The following is a 22,146-nucleotide window of genomic DNA, read 5'->3' on the forward strand; positions in this document are numbered from 1 at the left end:
TAGACCTTTATCAAAACAAACGTTATGACAACACAGAGCTTTGTTGTGCAACTGACAGCTTTATTTTTTGTACTGTTCCACTGCTTTACAGATGAAATTAGAACAATGTATAAAATCTGTACAGTTTGTAAAAAGTAAGTGATGGACTTGAAGATTTCTGCTTTCTACCCACTTGTCGTATGGAAATTAAAAAAATATAGCTCTATCTACTTTGTAGCACAATTACTAGTACCTTATAGATTTTGTACCAATGGAAAACAAAAAACCCTGTTTTGTACATTTGAATTCTTGCCTGAAATGAACCTGCTGAGATTTTTTGTAAGGATCACTGAATAAAGTGACGAGGACAAGGTCAGGACGGTCTGAAGTGTTTGTTTACAATCAAGAAAGAAAAAAACAGGCAAACATCAAGACTTTTCATCATTTTCCCTTTAAGTGTTATTGATTTAAACATTCAAGTCATAATGTACGACACTGCACTTAATGTAAACAATAATTGTCACAGTTATAAAGATACTTCATAGTGTAGTGCAAAGCTTAAGACTGTTATAATGCATTCTGGCACTGAGTTGTTTCCATTAGAGCTTAGAGACAACAAACAAGAAATAATTCTGATTCTAAAATCTAAAATCTCCTCAACGCCAATGTGAATCATTAGAAGACACTTCATCAGTCACATACTGCATTTACATTAATTCAGTTTTTTGTAAACATCCACAGTACATTTAAAAAATATACATACACAAGTGTGCTTTAGTGTATATTTTACATCAAGAGTATTAAACAAAGTTGTATTTGGGAAGATTTGATAATGTGAGCTATAATGCAATGCAATGCTCAATGCAAAAACTCAACTCCAGCTTTGTTTGAGTTTGACTGTCCTCTACCTCCTGCGATTCATTCTCTGCTAGTGTTTTCAGTAACAATGGTTGGCCGTTTGCCACGGTTGCCAGGAAACAAAATATGCGCCCATTAGGATGTACAGATAATGAAAAGGTGGAGGTTATGCAAACACAGTAGAAAAAAAGAGCACACATTCCCAGGAAGAATGGGCTTGAACGTGTTTCTCTGCTCATATATGCGTGAGGCATTTTATCTCTACTGTGGTATTGCCAACAAATTCAAGAATGACACAAATAAGGATTTCACAACATTCCTGTGGGTGAGGGCCGCAGACTGACTCTTGTCTTAAACTTGCGGCTCACCCCACAATCATAATTACATATCTTCCTCTGACCTGTAGTTCTATTTATCCATCTAGATTGGTTTGTTGTGAGTTGGTGAAATTTGGAGATATCGACCATAGAGATGAATGCCTTCTCTTGAATACAATACACCTGGGTGACACTCAGCTCACCCCCAGCAATGTCTCCTTACAGATATCATGACCCGGTTACTCAAAATAGTCCACAGGCCTTGTTGTAAGCAGTTTTATGTAGGAACGCCGTATTGCCACGCAGAAGGAAGCGCATCTACTCATGGATGAGAGGCTTGTGCTTGTGACAGTGCAGGTTGTAAACAATAATGGTGTCCTCCTCAGATCTGAGCTGTAATGTTAGCTAGCTTAGTTAGCTTAGTTTGCACACCACATATCAATGAACAGATGCACTCTTCCTTCTGCGCAGTAATATGGAAAGAAAATAGTTCCTGCATGAAACTGCTCACAACAACGTCTTTGGGTTATCTTGAGAAGCTGGGTGAAGATTTCTGGAAAGAAACGTTGCTTTTTTCGGCGCTTTGAGCACCAAAAGTCGAGCTCCATCTAGTTCCATTATATTTAAGAGAAGACAGACATCTCTACAGCCAATATCTCCACAGCTTGTCCAATCACACTGAAACAATCTAGATGGATAAATAAGCACTACAGGTAAGAGAAAAAATATGTTTTTGATTTCAGGGTGAGCTGTCCCTTTAACCCAGGTTTGGAAACAATGTATACAACCACATCTCCTTCATACAACCAGAATTTTAGAATCCAGACTTGAACTAAATTGCCAGTGAGAAAGCATCATTAGTTAGAAGTCAATTCCTAAGCAGGACCAGAAGAGTTTGAGTCCTGATCAGAACAAATCTGATAACAGAAAACAGAAATTGTAATCATTTCTTTACAAATGTTAGAATACTGCGAATGAGATGTGTTAAGTGTGACACAGCTGTTACCTTTGCCATTAGCTCATTTCCTTATTATTCCTTCTGCAATGAATGACTCACAGTGTTACATGTTTCCACTGATCCAATATCCACTCCAGCAACTTTTTTTTCTTTTTTTTTTTTTCCTTCTCGCTGCTGAACTGTTGAAACAGCACATTTTCATGACGTGGTGATAGCTGATCTGAACAGACACAACAAAAACTGCTGCTCAGACTGTTTTGGTAAACAGTCTGCAAGAAAAAACGCAGGTTTGCTGATAATCAGTAAGACAACGAGCGCAGCAGCAATAGCTCAACACTTTAAATGTCGACTGTATGTAGGTGAGAAGGAAATCTGACGAGATACGATCTACATAGGCTGATGCAAACACTGTGTAGGAATGCAATGGGGTGAAAGGAAGATAAAATTAAAAGAAGGAGCAAATAATCATGAGTCACAGTGTTCAGCCATTTTAGTGTTGTGACAGAAGTCTAAATTTTCCGTTCTGAAACTAGAGAAATATTAAAAACTTGAAAACTTAACTTGAAAGCTCCTCACAAGTGTGGTTGAAATATTATGTGGGCAAAGTCTTATAAAAGACATCGTTTATCACGGATTCTTGAGAAATTGGATAAAACAGGTTTCAATTTTGAAAAGAAAAAAAAAAGTATTAAAATCTAAAGTTATATATTGATGGAGCAGGGTCAATCATACAATATTTCGATGCAACCTCCTGCGCCTGTACTTTTTTGATCAAATACGTTTTTTTCCTGATATTACTTAGTGTTTGTCAACACCGTCAGACACCATAAAAAGCGTATTATTCCTATTTATTTAGGCTTACATAGATTCAAAGCTTATAAAGTATTATGTCTATACCATAATTGCACATATATTCTATTAAATGTTAAATATTCACTTTTGCTCATTTTTATACTACTTCACATGTACAACTTTAGAAACGCTTACGTCATGCAAATTTATAATTAGCATTAGATAAACAAAATAAGAATTTTGGGGAAAAAAAAAAAATCATTTTAAAGGGAGAATTACTTTAATAAATCAGCTATATTTGAGGAACAGATTGTGAACTTATTCATTTAAATAAATAAAAAAGTCCACCTGACGGTGGTGACATGGAGCTGTTGGTGGTGACTGAGCCCCAATTACAACAAACAATTCCAACAAGTTCACCACTCAAGTCAGTGTTGCACTGACTAATATTAATGCAAGCATTATTAAATATATATAAATTGACAAATATTAATATTTAACTGGCATAAATGCTCTCATATGGACTCTTTGATTTGAAACGTGTTGGTTTATTCATGATTTCATAAAGGATTTTAATCATTATTATTATTATCAGAGCGCCTTTATCAACCAAAACCATGGACTTCCATCGCAAGCTGGACAATCATTGTTTTTCATTTACATTATATTACTTTGATAACATTTTGAGAGAGTTGTGGAAGAGCATGGGTATGGTTTGACCCATGAGTACCGAGTACTTGTGCTTTTTTGACCTTGTTACATTTAGCAAACATGGAGGGAGGAAAGGACGCCCTCGGAAATATAGTTGACCATGTGGGTGTCTGATTTTATTGCTTTATCATGAATATGATACTAGAGAAACTACAGACACATTTAGACTTACCGCAAAATAAGAATAAATATTGTTGAGAATTCACTGCTTTTAGTTTTAAGGAGGTTTTACATTCTACTCTTTCATCTGAAATATGTTTTAAACATTTTACATGATTTTTTTCACAGTTTCATGTCAAATTGAAATGTTATTGTTCTGCTTTGGGACAACTGGTTTTGTGGGTACTGGGCTGACATATAATCATCTAAATTATAAAATTATAAACAAACATATGTTAAAATGTTACACTTGTGCAAAAGACCCACAGATGATCAACCATGATTGTTTTAAACAAGAAAATGTGATTCATGTGACTTTTCTCCATGGACATGTTTTTGCCAAAGTCTCAAGAATCAGGGTTATGTCAGAGTCTTGTGTAGTTTATTAGACATGAACACACAAACATGTTGAAGTTGGTGAATTATTATTATTAATTCAGCAAGATTATACCAGACAAATTAGGGCCGTTACACTCACAGTGGCTTTACGATTGCTCAGCACCCATGTTGTGTCATCAGGGAGTGTAAGCAGCACACACACTCTGACTTCATCAACGTCTACATGTAGAACAATGAGGCAGGATTAAACAACTTCTGGTGTGGTTGTACGTCATACCAGAAGTAGTAATAGTTCAATCAAATCATGTGTCTGTTAAAGGGGAATTCCATATATATTTGTATATGGTTGTTTCCTCGTCTCAGTCTCAGGATGGTCAAGATCAGTTAAAAATTCAGCCACAACCTTGAAAGTAAATTCTTACTAGCAGCTTTCCACCGTCTTCTTCCTGCAACAACTCAGATCTAGCAAGATTACAGAGTGAGACGTCTCCTTGAACAAGACTTGTGTTTCTGGTAAAAAAAAAGAAAAAAAAAGGATGTTGTTATTTAACGAAAAGGTCTATCTACGTAGGAATCATTACCGTAATGTTGTCAGACACCTCAGCCTGTCATTGGCAAAGTAAATACTTTTAGAGGACAGACCTTTGACGTTCATAGTTGCCCCATTGAATTATCTTACAGCCATTGCAACTGTATTGCAGCTGTCAGCTGAGGCAATCTACTGGACTGATTCCAATTCCTTTTGGTAAGCATGAATCATTTACGCACCCATAATACCAGAATTCCCCTTCAAACCAGCCACCTACTGACATCATCTAAACAAAAAATAAAGGCATATGTTTTGAAAGAGCGGTGCTCATCCCTGCAGTAGAGTTCAGAGACTTGTAGAATTAATGCTAAACTGATTTGACCTTGCTGCACCTTACTAAGACACTTGATGTTGTTTTTTTGTTTAATTTGTCGCCCGTCGGTTTGAATGTAAAATAAAACGATTCCAGATGTAAACTCCTACAACATTATTGCTTTCAACTTAAATCGTGTAGGTCAGCCCGTCATAGATGTTTTCACACATAATAAACTGTTCAATGCTCTTGTTGCTTAATACCTGATTGTGTTTTGACCTGTGTCCAACCCTTTTACTCGTGCGTTCTTCACCTTCATCTCTGCGTGTTGAGTGTTGCAGGTCGGTACACAGGAACACCTGGGTCAGCGAGAGGAGGGCGACCTCTGATGATGTCAGCGGCCTTCTCTGCCATCATGATGGTCGGAGCGTTCAGGTTGCCGCTGACGATGCTGGGCATGATGGAGGCGTCGACCACGCGCAGCCGCTCAAGACCAAGAACCCGCGTGTTCGAGTCAACGACTGCCATCGGGTCGGACGGCGAGCCCATCTTGCAGGTGCAGGACGGGTGGTAGGCGCTGTCAGCTTTTCGGCGGACAAAGGCGTCGATGTCGGCGTCTGATTGGACCTGAGGACCGGGCTGGACTTCGGGACCACGGAACGCATCGAAGGCCTTCTGGGCGAAAATCTCCCTGGAGAGTTTGACACTCTCTCTGAACTCCCACACGTCAATATCTGACAGGAGAGATGAAAGATGAGTAGATGAGGACAATTAAAAACTAGCTTAACCAGCAGAGCAGACGCGTAGATCTCATGCTGTATGAGAAGACTAATGATGTTTTAGAAAACATTTTCTGCTGGAAGATGGAATGAATCTATAAAAACGTTTGATAAATTTGGCAGTTCACAGTTCAGTGGCTGAATCTTACCGGTGGAGAGATAGTTTGGCTGCAGGATCGGATGATCCAGAGGGTTGGCGCTCTTTAGCTTCAGCCAGCCGATGCTGGCGCTTCTCATTGGTCCAACATGAACCTGCAACACAAACATAAATGCTCATTTCTGAGATATGTTTTATATTCACACTTCCATGCCATATTTATTACTACAACCACAGTTCCATTAAATCAATGAATTTGATGAGGTAAAACATTAAATATATTGTCACTGTTCAACTGAGTGTCTGTCAAAAAGGATGTGCAAACCATCACATTCTGTTTTATTTATGTTGTGCCTCCTCTTCACGCCTCATTAATTACAGTGTAGTCAGGCTAGGAATGTATGGCTTCATATCCAGAATGGAGAGGAGAGGAAGAATGATGACAGCGACCAGTAACTAACTTGATTGTATAATATTATTTCCAGTTTGGGCCGCTAATGTTTTGCACTCACAGAGCTAAGCATTGTATGTATCTGAAAAAATAAACACCTGGTGATGTCTGAACACACTCCAGTTTTTTTTCAACCTTAGACCCTATAATTACCTGGGTAAAAGATATTCCATCTGGTGCACAATAAAAACATCAATAAAAGAGAACCCATTTCTGAAGTTGACTCCATATTTCCCAGCAACCACTTCTTGTTTAAGCACCACCTTTTGACGTACATATACAGATACAGATACCGTAGTTGGTTAAACAGATACATATAATGGTGTACTCACACCTCCATACCGATAATACAACTTTTTGTTTCATGTCCTACATTTAAACATGAACATATGTCAATTTTGGGCTACAGTCTCTGTTTGGATGAGAAAAAGGAGGCACAACTTGAGAATTAAAAAAACAATAGAGACAAATTATTTATTTATTTAGATGGTAGGAAGAGTTTTTTAAGGTTTGTGGGAATGCCAAAATCAGAACAGCATTACATGTTTTGGAAAGGCTTTTTGGCCAAAAACTTTTCAATAGAAAAGGAGCACCTCGGTAGCTGAATTATCAAGGCCTGTGCTGCTGGTTCAGTTCCAGTTCAGTCTTTATCTTGTATGTCACACCCTTCTCTATCTCCTGTTTCCTGCCTGCCTCTTCACCTGCCACTGTCTATGAAGGCAAAAAATGCTGAGTAAATTACAGAACATTTACTCTAAACCTTCTACAGTGGTGCTTGAAAGTTTGTGAACCCTTTCTGCATAAATATGACCTAAAACAACATCAGATTTTCACGCAGATTTTGTCTCATTTGTTTAACTGGGTTCTCTTTATCTACTTTTAGGACTTGTGTGAAAATCTGATGATGTTTTAGGTCATATTTATGCAGAAATATAGAAAATTCTAAAGGGTTCACAAACTTTTAAGCACCACTGTATGTACAATGAAAAACTGATTTAATCTGTGTAGCTTCCATTAGTCAGTTACACAGATTAAATCAGTTTCTTAAAAAAACTTATTTGTGGAAAACCCCTGAACTTAACCACCCACTAAGTGTTTCTGAAATCATGACATCTAACTGCACATTCTTTAACCACAGATAACCCCCCTGATCATTTTGCATGACTCTTTTTTTAAAAACTTTGCTGGATGGAAAATGTAAGGCATTAAAGATGCCTTTTGGAGCAGTTCAATAAAATAATTAATTACAGGAGCGTATTTCATTATCTGATAATGATCATCATCTTTATTTATTGCTAGCGGGTACACTTCTCTGAATGAAGCTATAAATAACGTCACTGTACTGTTCTCTGGAAATTTCCTGGAAGCACCAGTTGGTTAATCAATTCTAACTGTGGTTTTCCATGGAAAGGCCGGTGTATCAATGCTCCTTTGTGACTTGTGCATTATGTGAGAGTCTTATCTTAAGTTTCACTGAAACACACTCACCACAAGACACACGCTTCATTGTGCATTAAAACAGAACCCTAATCCTACATCCTGAAAGCTGCCCCCAACACACGTACACCATGTTAAGACAAAGCCATAAACCTGTGTATTAATGACAAAACACAGCGATTGTCTCCTAAACACAAGTCACACACACCTGATACGCCTCTATCTTTGAGGCAACTCGTCCGTGGTCGATGACCTGCGAGGGCAGGAAATGAAACTGGATGTCAGGGTGTGTGACGTGTGGCCGACTGCGAATGAACCCTCCGCTCTCCAAGTGGGCTGTTGCTCCATAACCTGTGAGTGGGATGGTGGGACACGGTGTCATGTGTGGGTCTTTAGTTGTGATGAATGTATTTTGTGTTAGTAATTTATTAGCAGTCACTAGATGTTGACCCTCCTTGTTGTGACATCACCGAACACCAGCAAACAATCTGTATTCTGTGCTAAGGTCAAACTTTCTAATGAAGGAAGCTGTTAAAAAGAGCCCCATACTTACTGCAGTGATTATGTTGTGACACACCCTGTGATTTACAAACTGTTGCCAAATAGCAATTGTTTGCATGTGCTGAGTGCACGGTTTGTGTGCTATCATGCATCAACAGGTTGTGTTCATAATAGTGAAGTAGAAAGGCATAGCCGTAACTGACATTTCCTGTATATGATTAACAAGCATAGATTAAGGTGATAGTTCAGGTTTTTTGATGTGGGGTTGTATGAGGTACTTATCCCTAGTCAGTGTGTTACCCGAGTTCAGTGTTCAAAATATAGCAGACACTTAAACTGATATATTTTTTTTGAGGTGGGTCTTCTTTTCGGTGGCTAAAATACGTCTTGCTGTCGGTTCTGTCTAGCAGTACAATGCTCTGCTTCCCCGGTGGTGCCACAAGCTGATTCTCCACACAGGGGGAGAGCTGACGATCATCTACTGCAGGTAACACACTGACTAGGTAGTACCTCATACAATCCCACATCAGAAGACCCCAACTATCACTTTAAGCAAAATGTACTTAAAGAGAGTGGAGGTCAAATGATTTCAAACATTTTCAGTAATAATGTCGGTTCAGTGATATAAACCCATAGAAATTCACTATTTTTGTAGAACATTCAGGAGAATGTGTGTTCTCGTGTGTGTGTGCCTTTGGTTACCAGTGAACATCGTGAGCCACTCCAGGCCTATCTTGACCATGGTGAAAGGTTTCTGGGCCTTGTACAGGGTGATGGGCTGAGTGCACTGCTGCTGGACGTACAGCTCCAAATGATCCTGCAGGTTACTGCCAACTCCTGAGAAACAACCGAAAGAAGGAGAGACATATACAACGCATTCCAGGTGTGGTCTGTCTGGTTCAAATGGGAAAATGACTCAATCTATCAGTAGTAATTGATGTGTTCAATATATACTTATATTATATTACTCTATAGAACTTGCATCTTCAGTTTATAAAGTCAAATATTTCTATTTCTCATTGTCGTGTGGAAATGAAGCGTTTTAAATGTTTACTCGTCCTTTTAAGTGCACAAAACGTACCCGGTAAGTGCTGGACCACAGGGATGTCCAGTTGTTTCAGGTCATCTGCGTTTCCCACACCAGACAGCATGAGAAGCTGAGGGGAGTTGATTGCTCCTCCGCTCAATATCACCTCTTTATCTGCAAACACCTGAAGAGAGAGCATAAAATTGATGGGTAAATCATTGAACAAGACTGAGAGCCTAGAGGCATACTAGAGGCTCAGTGGTTAGGAATAGCAGTGCTATCAGATTTGGGCTGAATGAAAGGCAAAAAAATCCCCAAAAAACATACTGCGATTATTTTAACAGATATTGTGATTTCGATATGAGTCATGATTTAAGTGGTAAAGGTCAGTTTTGCACTTCATTTTCACTGAAAAAGGGTTAGGGGTCTGTTTCCTTACAATTGGAGAACATAACAATAATGATAATAATACATTTTATTTATATTGCGCTTTTCATGATACTTAAAGACACTCCAAGAAGGAAATAAACACATTCAAAACATATATGGAAAACAGTATCATCTGAGAATAAAAACAGTTCTGAACAAGTGAGTTTTGATTGGTGATTTATTGAAAAAGTTGCAGCTCCTGCTTGGGTGTTGCACAAGGCAAAATTGATTTTGATAATATTTGTAATACTTCCGAATGCTCAAAAGGAAATATCAATCTCATGGTAGCATGAGAGGAAGTCATTTCATTTTATTTCATTTCACGTGAACCATGATGCTGATTTTGTACAAGTAAAAATTTTGACCTTCTAGCAGTACTGGATGAAAATTCAACCTCAACTATGGTGGTCAAAAAAAAAAAGAAAATGTGAAAGGCTCTCTCTAGAGTCATTGTTTGGCTTGTCCATTCTGGACTACTGTAGAACATGGTGGAGCAACATGGTACACCTACTCCCTCTGTAAATATAAAAGGCTCATTCTTAGGTAACAAAAACACAGGACCTTATTTTCAGGTCATTATACACTAAAGAAAACAAAATTATGAAAATTAAATTCCGTTTCTGCTTATTGATCCTCCTAAATCCTACACACTGCACCTTTAAAATGTTAAAATTCTCTCCACCTACCCTTTTCTTCTGTCCATCCTGTGTGTACTCCACACCCACAGCGTGGTTGCCATCAAATAGGATCTTGGTTGTCAGGCAGCGCACCTCCGTCTTCAGGTTGGGTCGACCTAGAGCAGGTCTCAGGTAGGCGCTGGCTGAGCTCCACCTCTTCCCTGGACAGATTCAGGCAGTGAGATGTAGATGATGTTAAAGGGCTAGTTCATGTATAAATACTGCATTGATGTTAAAAGTGTTACAATTGGTTATTTGTTAATCATCTTTAGATCCTTTAATTCAAGTGGTCTCTTTTTTCCTTGAACCTTTATGAACTGTCATATCCATCCAGCCGAGACCCTCCTGTTGGTACCCATTCATGTCGTCAGTGAAAGGATATCCTGCCTGCTGCCCCGCCTCAATAAAAGCCTTGTGAAGGGGATGGTTGGTCTTCCCTCTGGACACATGAAGAGGTCCGCTGCCTCCCCGGTACCTACAGCACACACAACAAACATACACTTGATGTGTCAAAAAGATAAGGGCAGTTCCATTTATAATCTTTCTGAGGAAATCATAAAAAAATGGTTATCAATGATCAATACTGCTAAGTGCAACCTTTCTGCAGACATTTGGCTATCAGATAGCTCGGAACATTTCATTTCCTCTCATGCCAGCAATCACCAGTCAGAACATGTGAATAGATAGTTATGATAGTGTTAACCAACAGGAGATTATGATCTACAGTGATGATAGTGTGCTGTGATGCTCATGTAGCCAGCTCCTGCAAGAGAAGATCTGCTTTGTGCCGCTGCAAATTTTTTGATCACCGGGGACAAGTCTGTGGGACTGAGGCACTGAAGTTCCCCTCAAACTCTGTCCATGCATATTAAAAATGATTTGCAACTAAGCCAGAAGGTACTTCAAAGCCTTTGGATGTGTCCATATATTTTTGTTCGGTACCTGTTTTCTCCCAGCTCATGACATTGGGCCTTCCTGAAGTAAGGCAGACAGCGTTCATATTCCCAGCCCTCGGCCCCCTCTCTCTGCCAGCGGTTATAGTCTTCAGCATGTCCACGGATGTACACCATGGCGTTGAGCGAAGAGGACCCACCCCACACACGGCCCCTTGGCCAGTACAACACCCGGTTGTCCATGTGGGCCTGAGGTAAAGTGTGGTAGTACCAGTTATACCTAAAATAAAGACAGTACAACATCAAAATGTAACCAGCATCCATCGACTTATCAGTTCTGAATAATAACAAATAAAAAATTTGTTGTTCTGGACTAATAAATATGATTTATTTGTTAAAATTACACACATATATATATCCACTTTTCATCTATTGTGGCTTTAACAGCATAAAACCATTTTTGAATTTTTGACCACAGAGACCCCTCTTTCATATTGACAAAGACTGGAACTTGAGTAAATTGTATGATGTAACATGTTTTCTGCATTTGTGTTGAAGTACAGTGTGGCTGGCATCCACTTTGAAACAGTGTAGTGTTCAGTAATGAATGACAAACATAATTGTTTTATACTGCATTGCAATGATTCAAGTACCGTACTTGTCATCACAGAGGTTGTAGGTCAGTGCAGCTGGCATGTGGATCTTCCATGACAGTCGTAAGCTGCCCAGCAGCATGTCCTTTGGCCCAGCCTCCAGCAGCAGCACAGACTCATGGGCGTCCTCACTGAGGCGGTTGGCGAGAACGCAGCCGGCTGACCCCGCTCCAACAATGACATAACTGTAGGAGGGCGTGTTCTGATTGGCTGCAGGTGATGATGAAGCCTTCAAATGTGCTGCTGTGGCACTGAAGTATCTGTAATGGTTGAAGGAGGAGGAGCAGGAAAAGGCCTGGCCCATGTTTCTGGGCCTGTGGACAAATTGACATTCTGGCGAACAGGTGAACTGGCACCTGCCATCCTTCATAAATCGCCCTCGAGTCACAAGTTGTCGGGCTCCAGTTCGGCCTAACATGAGCAAAGAGGACATCCTGGTTCTGGCAAGGTTTTCTTCATTCACTGTAAATCACAAAAACAAACATTAAAAAGGTCCCACATTGAAGATATTGAGATTTAAATGTCATTTTTGATTATAAAGCAAGTTTAGGAGCTATACTGTGAAAGCATCAAAACGCTCAATCCACAGAGAAGTGCACACAGCCGGACTTCAGAAACTGTGCCTTTAAACAAGCTGTCCGGACTTGCGTTACATTGTGATGTCACAACTATACAGTCACCACCCTCAGCAATGTCTACAGCATGGCAATGGTTGCAAAAAAATCTGCAGAGCTGTTGCCAAAACATGGTGGGTGGTGCCTGCTAGGGCCTTTGAGAGCTGACCAATCAGAGCAGACTGGCTTAAAGAGACAGGAGGGGTCCTTAAAAAGGCAGGCACTTATGCTGCATTCATGTGCTCGTCGGATGATCCCACTTCCTGCATTTGGAAATCGTTCTTGAGATTTCAATGTGTTCATGTGCGTCAAGTTGAAATGCTGAATTAATGGACGTGTCTTTGCATTTTTATTGCAACACATTGACAGCTGTTTCCGGTTTTTGAGTGACAAGGAAGACACGACATGAAATGCATTTTACAAATATGCAATATGCCACATTTTAGCGTCATATGACGTCAACTCGGCAGCATGTGTACCAAAATTTTCTCCGACTTTCCAAGTTGTTGCTCCAATTTGAGGGGGTGTTCACATGAATTTCCCCAGTCAGAATTTTTTTTTTTCTGATTAGTCCGACACCACATGAACGCACCATAAACAGACAGAAGGTGAACAGAGGTGCTGCAGCAATGAACAGGATGAGGAAAATGTGTTTTTTGATCATTAAAGCATTGAAACATTTTTGCTAGACACCCAAAATAAAAGAATGAACCTGATAATAAGCATAATATGTTGCCTCTCAAGGACACAGCGAGGAGGATTAAGCTGGAACTGGAAGTAGTATATGCGATGATGTTGAATGAAATTTGAATGTCCAAAAATAACGCTCACTGCGTGTACCGTTGTGCAAAGTAGGTCTATGCAAACTAGGGGTAACAGGGAGGCTTTTGGTTGACATTTTATTTAATTATTAATCGAGCCACACTTTGCCCTTCTCATTACCAGCAGTTCAATGAACAACTAGAAATACCTGACCTGGAGCCTGTTGTTGGCCATGGTTTATTCACTGCTGTTAAGAGAGGTTGATGTTTCTCTCATTACTTTTGATTTATCAAATGCTGAAATTATACTTCATGTCTCTAAGATTATGTCTAATCAGAAAACAGAAAAGCTTGTGTGTGTGTGTGTGTGTGTGTGTGTAAGAGGGGTCAAAGATCAAAGCAAATGTTCCAATACACTATAAATATTTTATTGAAGAGCCTTTATGTCACAGGGAAAATGTAGTAATCTTTGTCTTCAGGAAAAGGCCAGACTATCTAACTAGGTCATGTGGACAGTGATGTCAATAAAAGTTTTATTGTCAAGCTGAGCTCAGCAAACAGCACCAAATGTCGTTAGACACCATGGACCTATAAAGACCCTCTGAACAAGTGGGGCAGGCACAGACAACACGTGTGAAACAGCTCGACGTGATTACTTCCACATTTAAACCTTCAGTGTTTGTCTCAATTTAAATGTTAAAGGCGAAAGGCCAATTTCGCAACCGTTAGCTTATCGGTGTCCGCTGCAGCAGACACATTTCTGCTCGCTTGAAACCCATTTTAAATGTTTACATCGCTTTAAAAGAAGCTGAAACTAAGTGTAAAACCTGTACGGAGTTTGACGTTGTCAGCGCTGTCGAGACTTATTTTCTGGACCGTTACGTGTGTTTAGTCGGATACACGTCACGGTTCGTCGGACGCTCGCAGCCGCCTTGTAAACAAGTGAGAAAACTCTACAAAGTGAGTTAAAGTCAAGCCGAGCTGGTCCCCGAGCAGTTTGACGCCTCCACACACAGAAAGACAGCGGAAGCAGTTGAAATTAAGCAGCAGAAAAGCTTACCTCTCTGTTTTCGCACTGAGGCTCCACTGAACGCAGCCTGCAGGGAAACGACGCTGCGCTTAGCTTCCGATTCAGTTGAGGGGAAACTTAAGTGAGGCTGTTTATGGCACATTTTACTGCTCACAGCCTCAACCACGTCTTAAACCCACTGCCAAATCTGTGACACCTCTATTCCACCCGCGACAACGCACAGAAAAGTGAGATTTTACTGCTTTTTTCACATTCAGACAACATAAACACCGCTCTTGTCACGTCTGAACTATGTTATCCCAGAGTCTCCTTAAAACACTGTCAGATTTGTGAACGGGGACAACTGGGAGGAATTGGATGAGGATGAGGAGCAGGGTCTGAAATGATGACAGACGTTTTAATAGCTTTTCTTCTTATGTTTTCAACAGAGGCCATGCTGTTGCAATACTGTAACATGTAACATTTTCGCAATTGAATAAAGGTTTTAGAAGTCTGAAACTGTGTTTAAAGAGTCTTCAGCCTCTCTGGGATTATCTAGTCCAGACCTGACAAGTCTTAATGTAGTTGTTTACGATCTGGATGTGGTTTCACAAAATTGAAGCTGGGTTTTAAAGAATCTTTATCATATCACGATCTAGCTCAGATATGAGCAAGGGGGGGTATCTGATCCTGGGATCAGCTGCTGCTGTCATTTTTTAGATTCTCTGGAACAATCTAGTTCAGATTTGATCAGTCTGAGTAAAGTGGGTTTTGATAGTCTGGATGTGGTTAAAAGAGCAGTGAAATGTCCCTTTTTGCCTTTTCACAAACAGAATATAGGTTGTGTTTTAAAGAATGTGTATCTTCTTCTGGGATGATTTAGTTCAGATTTGGCCAGTTTAAAGTGGTTTTAGAAAGACACCAATGTTGTCTTGAGTCTTTGACTCATTTTCACAAGGAGAACAAAGTTTTCATGATCTCCACAGTGGGTTCAGACAGCGCTCACTCAGGCTTTGAGCACCGGTCCCTCTGCAGAGTTAAGTTTTCCTTAACTTTTCCCTTAACTGCAGAATCAAGCAGCAGCGAGTCAGCGTCGTGCTGATTGGTCGAGCCCCGCGGTGGGCGGGTCCACGTCGGAGGTGGTATACTCCTGTCTGTCTGAACCTGCGTTCATTCAGGGACACCGCAGTTGAGAGGTCACGCAGAGCACTCGGACCGTCTTCAGGAACATCTCTCTCTCTTCTTATTTTAATGATTTTTGTTCAACTTTTTTAGGCCAGCCAGTTGGTAATGATGTGGGGAGTCACACTTATTTTTGTCTCCTCTGTCTTGGTCCTGGCGGCATCACATGAAATTGTAAGCAAGGACTTTATTGACTAGGTTCATCGTTTCAGTTAGAATTAAAAGTGATTCACCTGTAAGTGACCTGTTTTTGTGGTTTCTTTGCAGCAACTGGAGTGTCGTGAATTTCATGGTATGTTGTGATGTTTATCATTCTTACTCTGATGTTAATAATATCATGTTGTTTATATTCATACATTATATTATATGACATAATTAGAAATAATGTAATATTGATTAATGATTAGACACTACACTCATACATTTTTTAGCACTGGCAGCTCTTTCAGTCAGGAAGTGAATTTCATTACTACCAAATAAATACTAATGAATATGAATAACATCTAATTGCATTACCACTTCATATCTACACATAGACATACACTTTTAGTTTTTCTAATCTTTCTAAGTCAGTCTTGCTATAAGATTTTGTTTTTTCAATTAATTTTTCAAAGAAGGTCCATTGATTTTTCTACTCTGCTACGCCAGACTGAAATTTAATACAGTGAATAGCTTCAGTACACTGGTTTTCATCCCATTTTGTAACTCCCAAGTAAAATGCTTTTACACTAAATGTTCTCTGTTATTTCACATAAACTGTAACAGAAAGTACAATATTCTTCAACATCCACATAAACAGACAACACCTGAGTATATCTTAGTGAATGATAATGAACACATTATCAATATTTGGATCTCTTGTGGTTCCTTGTTCCAGGTCTTCCTCCTGTCGGTAGTGTAACTCCATCTCTCCCAGCGGACTTGAAAGTGGAGCTGGTGACAGTGGGAGAAAGATATGTGATGAACATAAGCTGGGCGATCGAGATTGATGGTAGGTGATGACACTTAGAAAACCACTTCATGTTGTTGACTTCAGGTAGTTTACAGCAAACATGGTGCAGCGTTTTCTGACATGGCACCTTCAGAGTTAGTCATTAAAGGTGCAATATGTAAGAATTTAAGTTAAAAAAATTCAATAATTAACTAAATTTATCAACAGAGTGTGAAGAAATTACAATTTTAATGTGGTGTCAAAGACGTATGTATGTAAGCATGTACTGTGTTGAAGAGATACCTACTGAAGTTAGTATGCTAACCAGGTAGCATGCTAGCATGCATGGGCCTGAAAACCTCTGTCTCCCAGTGGCCCAAAACTCCTGTGCTAGCAGTTTAAACACCAACACTCCCCCGGTAGTCCGACTAGCTGCATGGCTAACTGAGCTAACAGTATCCACAGTCATGGATGTATATAAAGAATACAGTTAGCAGCAGTTAGCAGTTACTTTGGTGATGTGCTGCCCCCATTTCTTGGGAGTTTGAATTCAAGATGGCCAATTCTTATATTTTGCACCTTTACATTCATTATATCTTTAAAATACAAGAAAGTATGGACTATTACGGATTACACCTACAATGTTTATCCAGAAACTGAGGCAACACATTTTTTTTACATGACAAACAGGATTTTAGTATGGTTGAGGTGACACTGCACTATGCAAAAGGTAAAAACATTTACATTTAGTTATTTCACTGGTCGCATCGGAAGTGAAGGACACTGACTAGACAATATCTGAAGGCCAACTGCTATTTTGAACATTTGATCTCTTTAAACCCTGACTTTCTGTGTCTCTGCAGGTAGTGTTGAATCTTTGACAGGCACTCGGATCGTAGTCCAGGGGGAAGGAACATTCCACTGTGCATACAACCCACCTTTTGCAAAGCTGGATCCCACTGGGCCAAAGCAGGTATCATGGATTGAATCTTGACTAAAATTGATCATGTTAGATTAATGATTGTCTGCACAGCATGAGTTTGAAATGATGGACCTACCTGGAGGATATGTGAGGTTGAAAAGATTAAACTCATGTCATCTTTTCAAATCTAGATATGGTTTCATCATTTAGTACAAGCAAGCAATGGCATCACCTCCATCCAAGCTGCCAACCTCCCTCTGCCTCCGCAGGGGAGCGGCCCCACTTATAAGTTAACTAGAATCACTATACCAAGCCTACAACCACGTAAGTTCATTTTTTAAATTCTCAATAGGAGTCAAAAGTATTTTATTAATGTCTCCATGTAATTGTAATTTAAAAGTACATGATAATGAAAGGCTACATTTTTAAGGCTTATCATGAAAACCTGTGATGGGTACAAGATATGTGGGGATAAAAATGTGTTTTGTTTGTTTGTTTGACTGATTGCTATGTTGTTTCCATACAGGCAGTACGACACCAAAAACTACGACACGAAAACTACGACACGAAACTACTACAGTTCCTACAGGTGAGCGAGCGATCTCATTACTTGTGCCTGTGCGTACTGTATGTGTGTATTATGTATAATACTGTACGACAAATACTGAATACTGAAACTATACTTTTTTAATATTTCACTCCAGCTATGGGTGTGTTTTATACTCCAAAAGATAAAGATGACCCTGTGAACTCCACCAGCATAACAGTGGCCATTTTTGGAGGACTGGCCAGTTTGATGATCCTGAGTTCCTGCTACATAATCTGTAAATACAACACTTCTTACACGTACATTTAATGGAAAGAGGACCAAGGAACCAAAACGGCAGATGATAAATGCGAACAGATGCTCAACTTAATGCTCTCTTCTTCTGTGAATGTATTAAACAAATGCCTAATTAGCAGAAATGCTCCCTTGTAGCAGATGTATGGGCTCCCTTGTTTGTTGGATGTGTCCTCCGCTACTTGGCTATTGGACCAAATATTTGACACTTGCTTCCTACTGTATTTACAGAGACCTTTCTGTCACTTTGCAAAGGAGCTTAGTTTTAACTACTGGCTAAAATTCTTGCAATGCTGAAACCTCCTAGATTTGAAAGTTGAATGAAAAAAAAAAAAAAAAGGGCTTTCAACTAGCTATTATTTTCATTAATGATTATGCTGCTGATAATTTTTCACGATTTATCGATCAATATTTTAGTCCGTAAAATGTCTTAATTGTTGAAATTGACAAAAAATGTCATGACTCTTCCTTTACTATCATAAATGATGAAGAAAATAAGCAAATCCTTAAAGGTGCAATATGTCAGAAATGACCACTTCTTCAATTCATACTCCAAACAAATGGGGGATAGCATATCACCAGAGTAACTGCTAACGGCTGCTAACTGTAGCTGCCGTCAGCTAGTTAGCTCAGTTAGCCGTGCAGCGAATGGTCTGAACTGGGAGCTTGGAAGAGTGTTACGAGACAGGACCGGTGGGGGCTAGCTGGTTAGCATGCTGACTTCAGTGGATATCACTTCAACACAATATATAGATGTCTTTGACATGATGTCAAAACTCTTATTTCTTCGTATTCTGTTATTAATTTTAGTTAGTTAGTTAACGACTCTGTAAGGACACACCCACACAAAGTTTCTCTTCTCCCCTCCGGTTAGTTAGAACTGAAGAAGTCTCTTGGATGAGAGATGAAACGTTTTCAAGAAACTCAAACAAGTCCAGTGGCCTACGATACAGCACTTAGAATTACCATGACCTGGATGACTGAGAACCTTCATCAACATTTAGTTACTTAGTTAGTAAGTTAGTTAGTTAGTTAATCTACTAACAGTTGCTGCTCTACTGAAAAGTATTAAATTCTGGCTCACTACAAATTTCCCAAACAAATTTGCTTCCAGAGCTTCCAGAGTCTATCACATGCTGCCTGGTGCTTGACATACTGTACCTAACCTCTCCTTTACTATTGTTTTGTATTTACAGATAAAAGCTGTGGAGCCAACTTCGCCTCATCACTGGGCTTCAAAGTGTTGCCTACATCTCCCATGGTTCCTGTCCCAGTCCTCGTGGTGTACCCTGCTGAGAATTCAGCCTTCCAGCGGGCCGTGGTGGCCCTGGCAGAGTTCCTGCAGTGGCATGGTGGCTGCAGCGTGGCCGTCGACATGTGGCAGCAGGGGAAGATCGCAGAGCTGGGGCCCATGCGATGGCTGGCAGAGCAGGCCAAGGCTGCAGACCGAGTGCTCATTGTCTGTCCACAGGCACAGACTGTGAGTTTCCTGTAACATTTCTCGTTTATTTCCAGGCTGTCTGACTAGGGGTCATTTTAGTGATGATCTTTTTAATTGTATTGTTGGTAATATGATACCACTAATCAACTGGATTCCTACATCTTTACATCAAGGACCACAACAATGATTTTGTGTCACTCAGGGAAATCCTTGACATTTTGTAATTGTGTGTGTGCGATTTATTTTTCTCCTCTATAATGTCAAATAAGCTAAAAATTCATTCTCTTCTCTTCTCTTCTCTTCTCTTCTCTTCTCTTCTCTTCTCTTCTCTTCTCTTCTCTTCTCTTCTCTTCTCTTCTCTTCTCTCAGCCAAGCGACTCTCCTCCAAACCACAGCCTCCTCCCAGAACCCTCCATCCCAGCTGCGGCTCATGACCTTTACCCTCTGATCCTCAACATGGTGGCGAGCCACGCAAAGAGCACCAGCGACTTGGATAAGTTTTGGGTCGTGCAGCTGGGTGACCAGCAGGCCAAGAGGTCCAGTAACCTGGCACTGGAACTGAGGGCCTGCAAGACTTTTCATCTGATGAAGGACTTGGCCAAACTGTGCAGGAGTCTTCATACCAAGTGCCAGGGTGGCAAGAAGATATCAAATCCGTTCTTCAAACCAGGGATCGAAAAGAGTTCATTGAAGTTAAGGGAGGCAGTAGAAAAGCTGGGAGGACATCAGCCAGGCATTTTCAGGGAGGTGGAACCTTTGAAATCTGTGGTGACCACCATCTGAACATGTGTAGTGAAAATGTTTACTTTGATTGATAAGGAGGATAGGTCAGAATAGTTCATTGATAAACAGCTGACAGTTGATTTATTTTATGTTTTTTTACTGATGTCACAGACCTGTTCTTATTTCTGTTACCAAAACAGTGACCTGGACAACGCTGGGTGGATCTGTGTCTCTGTCAGTATTTCATATGTGGTCTAGTGCCTAGTCAACATCAAAGTTGCCCATTTTGTCTTCCAAACGTGTTTGTTATTGATGAGATTTGGACCTCGAGGTAAAATTAAACTTGTTACTCCATTTGTTTTTATGTCAGAACAATATGACTTGACAGCTCATATGATCTACTGTAGTCAATATAATCTAGTAGTCTGGATATATTTAATGGTGGCTGGATGGGGCTTTTCTATGTGGAGTAGTTGCCTGTTCTACAGTTTCATTCTGCTTGCCTACGTCTGCTTGATGTTTGTTTTTATGTCTATTTAAGAGTGTTATATTGTGTTTCAGTCCCCAGAAGCCTTACCAGGGACAAGAACTGCAAATTAGCCACGGCTAGAAGTCCTACATACATTGCATCGGTTTCATCAGTTAATTAGATGTAACAATGCCTACATGTATTGTCCCTGTCATATAAGATGATAAATAAATAAATAAAGAGTACACAGTGAGGACTGGAAACGTTAAGTCTAAAGCATTAAGCTTCTCTGTCAGTGCATGCTGCAGTATACATAGTTGGATATAAAATATTGAGCTTTTATGTTGTCCTTTTGAATTGTGTTAGTAGGGGATGTATTCTTTAAATTAAATGAGAGATGTCAATAAAATAAAAGACCTTATCAGAATTTAAGATGGATATTCACAAAGAATATGGAGAACAGTGTAGTCCATTGCAGGAGTCAGCTAATGATAACTGGGCTCTCTGCCAAAGCCATAAGCAGCAGCTGCATACGCAGCCCTATACAGTTACACTTTATAAATACACAGCTCAAATGATGTGATGGGTGAAAATTGATACAATTGTTTTTCCATTTAGTGGGGATGTCAATTTTAAAAAAACAAACCTGGAATACCCTCACCCTAACCCTAACCCTTGTTTTTACAACTTTCTTTGGTCTGGTATGATCAATACTATATGAAAGCTAATGTTAGATATTGTAGTCTGTCTCTAGTTTTGCTTCTGTTATGCTACACTATGCTTTGATTTTCTGTAACTGAGTTGATTGAAGAAATGTGTATTTGTTCCTAGTCTACATTAAAAGTGATAGCTCTGCCTTAATTATATATGACCTTTATCAGAGGTTTACTTTGATGGTTTCCTGTAATATTTGATAACATTGTGGAAAGGGATTTTCAATGTCGATGTGTTGTGTCAGAGAGGGTTTTTTTTACGCGTCAGAGGCCAGCGGCCCACAGATATACCACAACTATTTAATCAAGTCAGCTTTAAATTAATCAAACTGCTTGATAATTTATCACTCCATTACTCATTTTTCATATATTTCCTACCCCTCTATATTTCAATTCACATGCATTTTCATCACCTCCTCCAACTTTATTCAAACAGATACACAGCAGGTAAACATCATATCCTGTATATCACCTGAGTCTGCAATCACAAACACGCCAGGGGGACCAAAGCTTGTAGAAAACAAAAAAATAAATAAAAAAGAAAGAAAAATAATTCAAATGATTAGCTTGTAAAGACAACAAAGCTCATATTTTTTAAACATTTTTTTTCTAGTACATTCAGGTATAGAAAAAAATGTATT

At 39.6% G+C, this 22,146-nt stretch overlaps 2 protein-coding genes across 4 annotated transcripts; one reads left to right on the forward strand and one right to left on the reverse strand.

Moving 5' to 3' along the window:
* Positions 1-39: 39 nt before the first annotated feature.
* On the reverse strand, positions 40-14,552 carry chdh (choline dehydrogenase). Its single transcript, XM_073469571.1, has 10 exons — positions 14,335-14,552; positions 11,905-12,361; positions 11,296-11,526; positions 10,662-10,828; positions 10,363-10,514; positions 9,302-9,431; positions 8,923-9,057; positions 7,928-8,070; positions 5,884-5,986; positions 40-5,689 (listed from the first exon to the last, which is right to left on the reverse strand). The coding sequence occupies exons 1-10, from the start codon at positions 14,444-14,446 to the stop codon at positions 5,271-5,273; spliced, it is 2,049 nt and encodes a 682-aa protein (XP_073325672.1). The 5' UTR covers positions 14,447-14,552; the 3' UTR covers positions 40-5,270.
* il17rb (interleukin 17 receptor B) lies at positions 14,321-21,658 on the forward strand. 3 transcript variants are annotated; one of them, XM_073469575.1, is made up of 11 exons: positions 14,409-14,531; positions 15,354-15,471; positions 15,559-15,639; positions 15,733-15,757; positions 16,343-16,456; positions 17,260-17,369; positions 17,510-17,642; positions 17,845-17,907; positions 18,023-18,142; positions 19,356-19,639; positions 19,970-21,658. In XM_073469575.1, exons 3-11 carry the CDS (start codon positions 15,574-15,576, stop codon positions 20,381-20,383), a joined length of 1,329 nt encoding a protein of 442 aa, XP_073325676.1. In that variant the 5' UTR covers positions 14,409-14,531; positions 15,354-15,471; positions 15,559-15,573; the 3' UTR covers positions 20,384-21,658. The 3 variants fall into 3 exon arrangements, with proteins under 3 accessions (XP_073325674.1, XP_073325676.1, XP_073325675.1); XM_073469573.1 differs by lacking the exon at positions 15,354-15,471 and having other exon boundaries at positions 14,321-14,531; XM_073469574.1 differs by lacking the exon at positions 14,409-14,531 and having other exon boundaries at positions 14,826-15,639; positions 18,050-18,142.
* The last annotated feature ends 488 nt before the right edge of the window (positions 21,659-22,146 follow it).

This window comes from Pagrus major, chromosome 7 (assembly GCF_040436345.1).
Source record: "Pagrus major chromosome 7, Pma_NU_1.0".
Classification (NCBI taxonomy): domain Eukaryota; kingdom Metazoa; phylum Chordata; class Actinopteri; order Spariformes; family Sparidae; genus Pagrus; species Pagrus major.

What these genes read in the sequence shown, in the direction of transcription:
- chdh (XM_073469571.1), bottom strand. Translation starts at nt 14,446, where the DNA reads ATGTGCCATAAACAGCCTCACTTAAGTTTCCCCTCAACTGAATCGGAA. An exon ending in CATGAGCTGGGAGAAAACAG is followed by an intron (nt 10,829 to 11,295) that starts GTACCGAACAAA and finishes TGTGTGCTGTAG; the next exon opens with GTACCGGGGAGGCAGCGGAC. An exon ending in GGATATGACAGTTCATAAAG is followed by an intron (nt 10,515 to 10,661) that starts GTTCAAGGAAAA and finishes GAATCTGTCCAG; the next exon opens with GGAAGAGGTGGAGCTCAGCC.
- il17rb (XM_073469573.1), top strand. Translation starts at nt 15,574, where the DNA reads ATGATGTGGGGAGTCACACTTATTTTTGTCTCCTCTGTCTTGGTCCTG. An exon ending in TGGCGGCATCACATGAAATT is followed by an intron (nt 15,640 to 15,732) that starts GTAAGCAAGGAC and finishes GTTTCTTTGCAG; the next exon opens with CAACTGGAGTGTCGTGAATT. An exon ending in ATCCCACTGGGCCAAAGCAG is followed by an intron (nt 17,370 to 17,509) that starts GTATCATGGATT and finishes TTTCAAATCTAG; the next exon opens with ATATGGTTTCATCATTTAGT.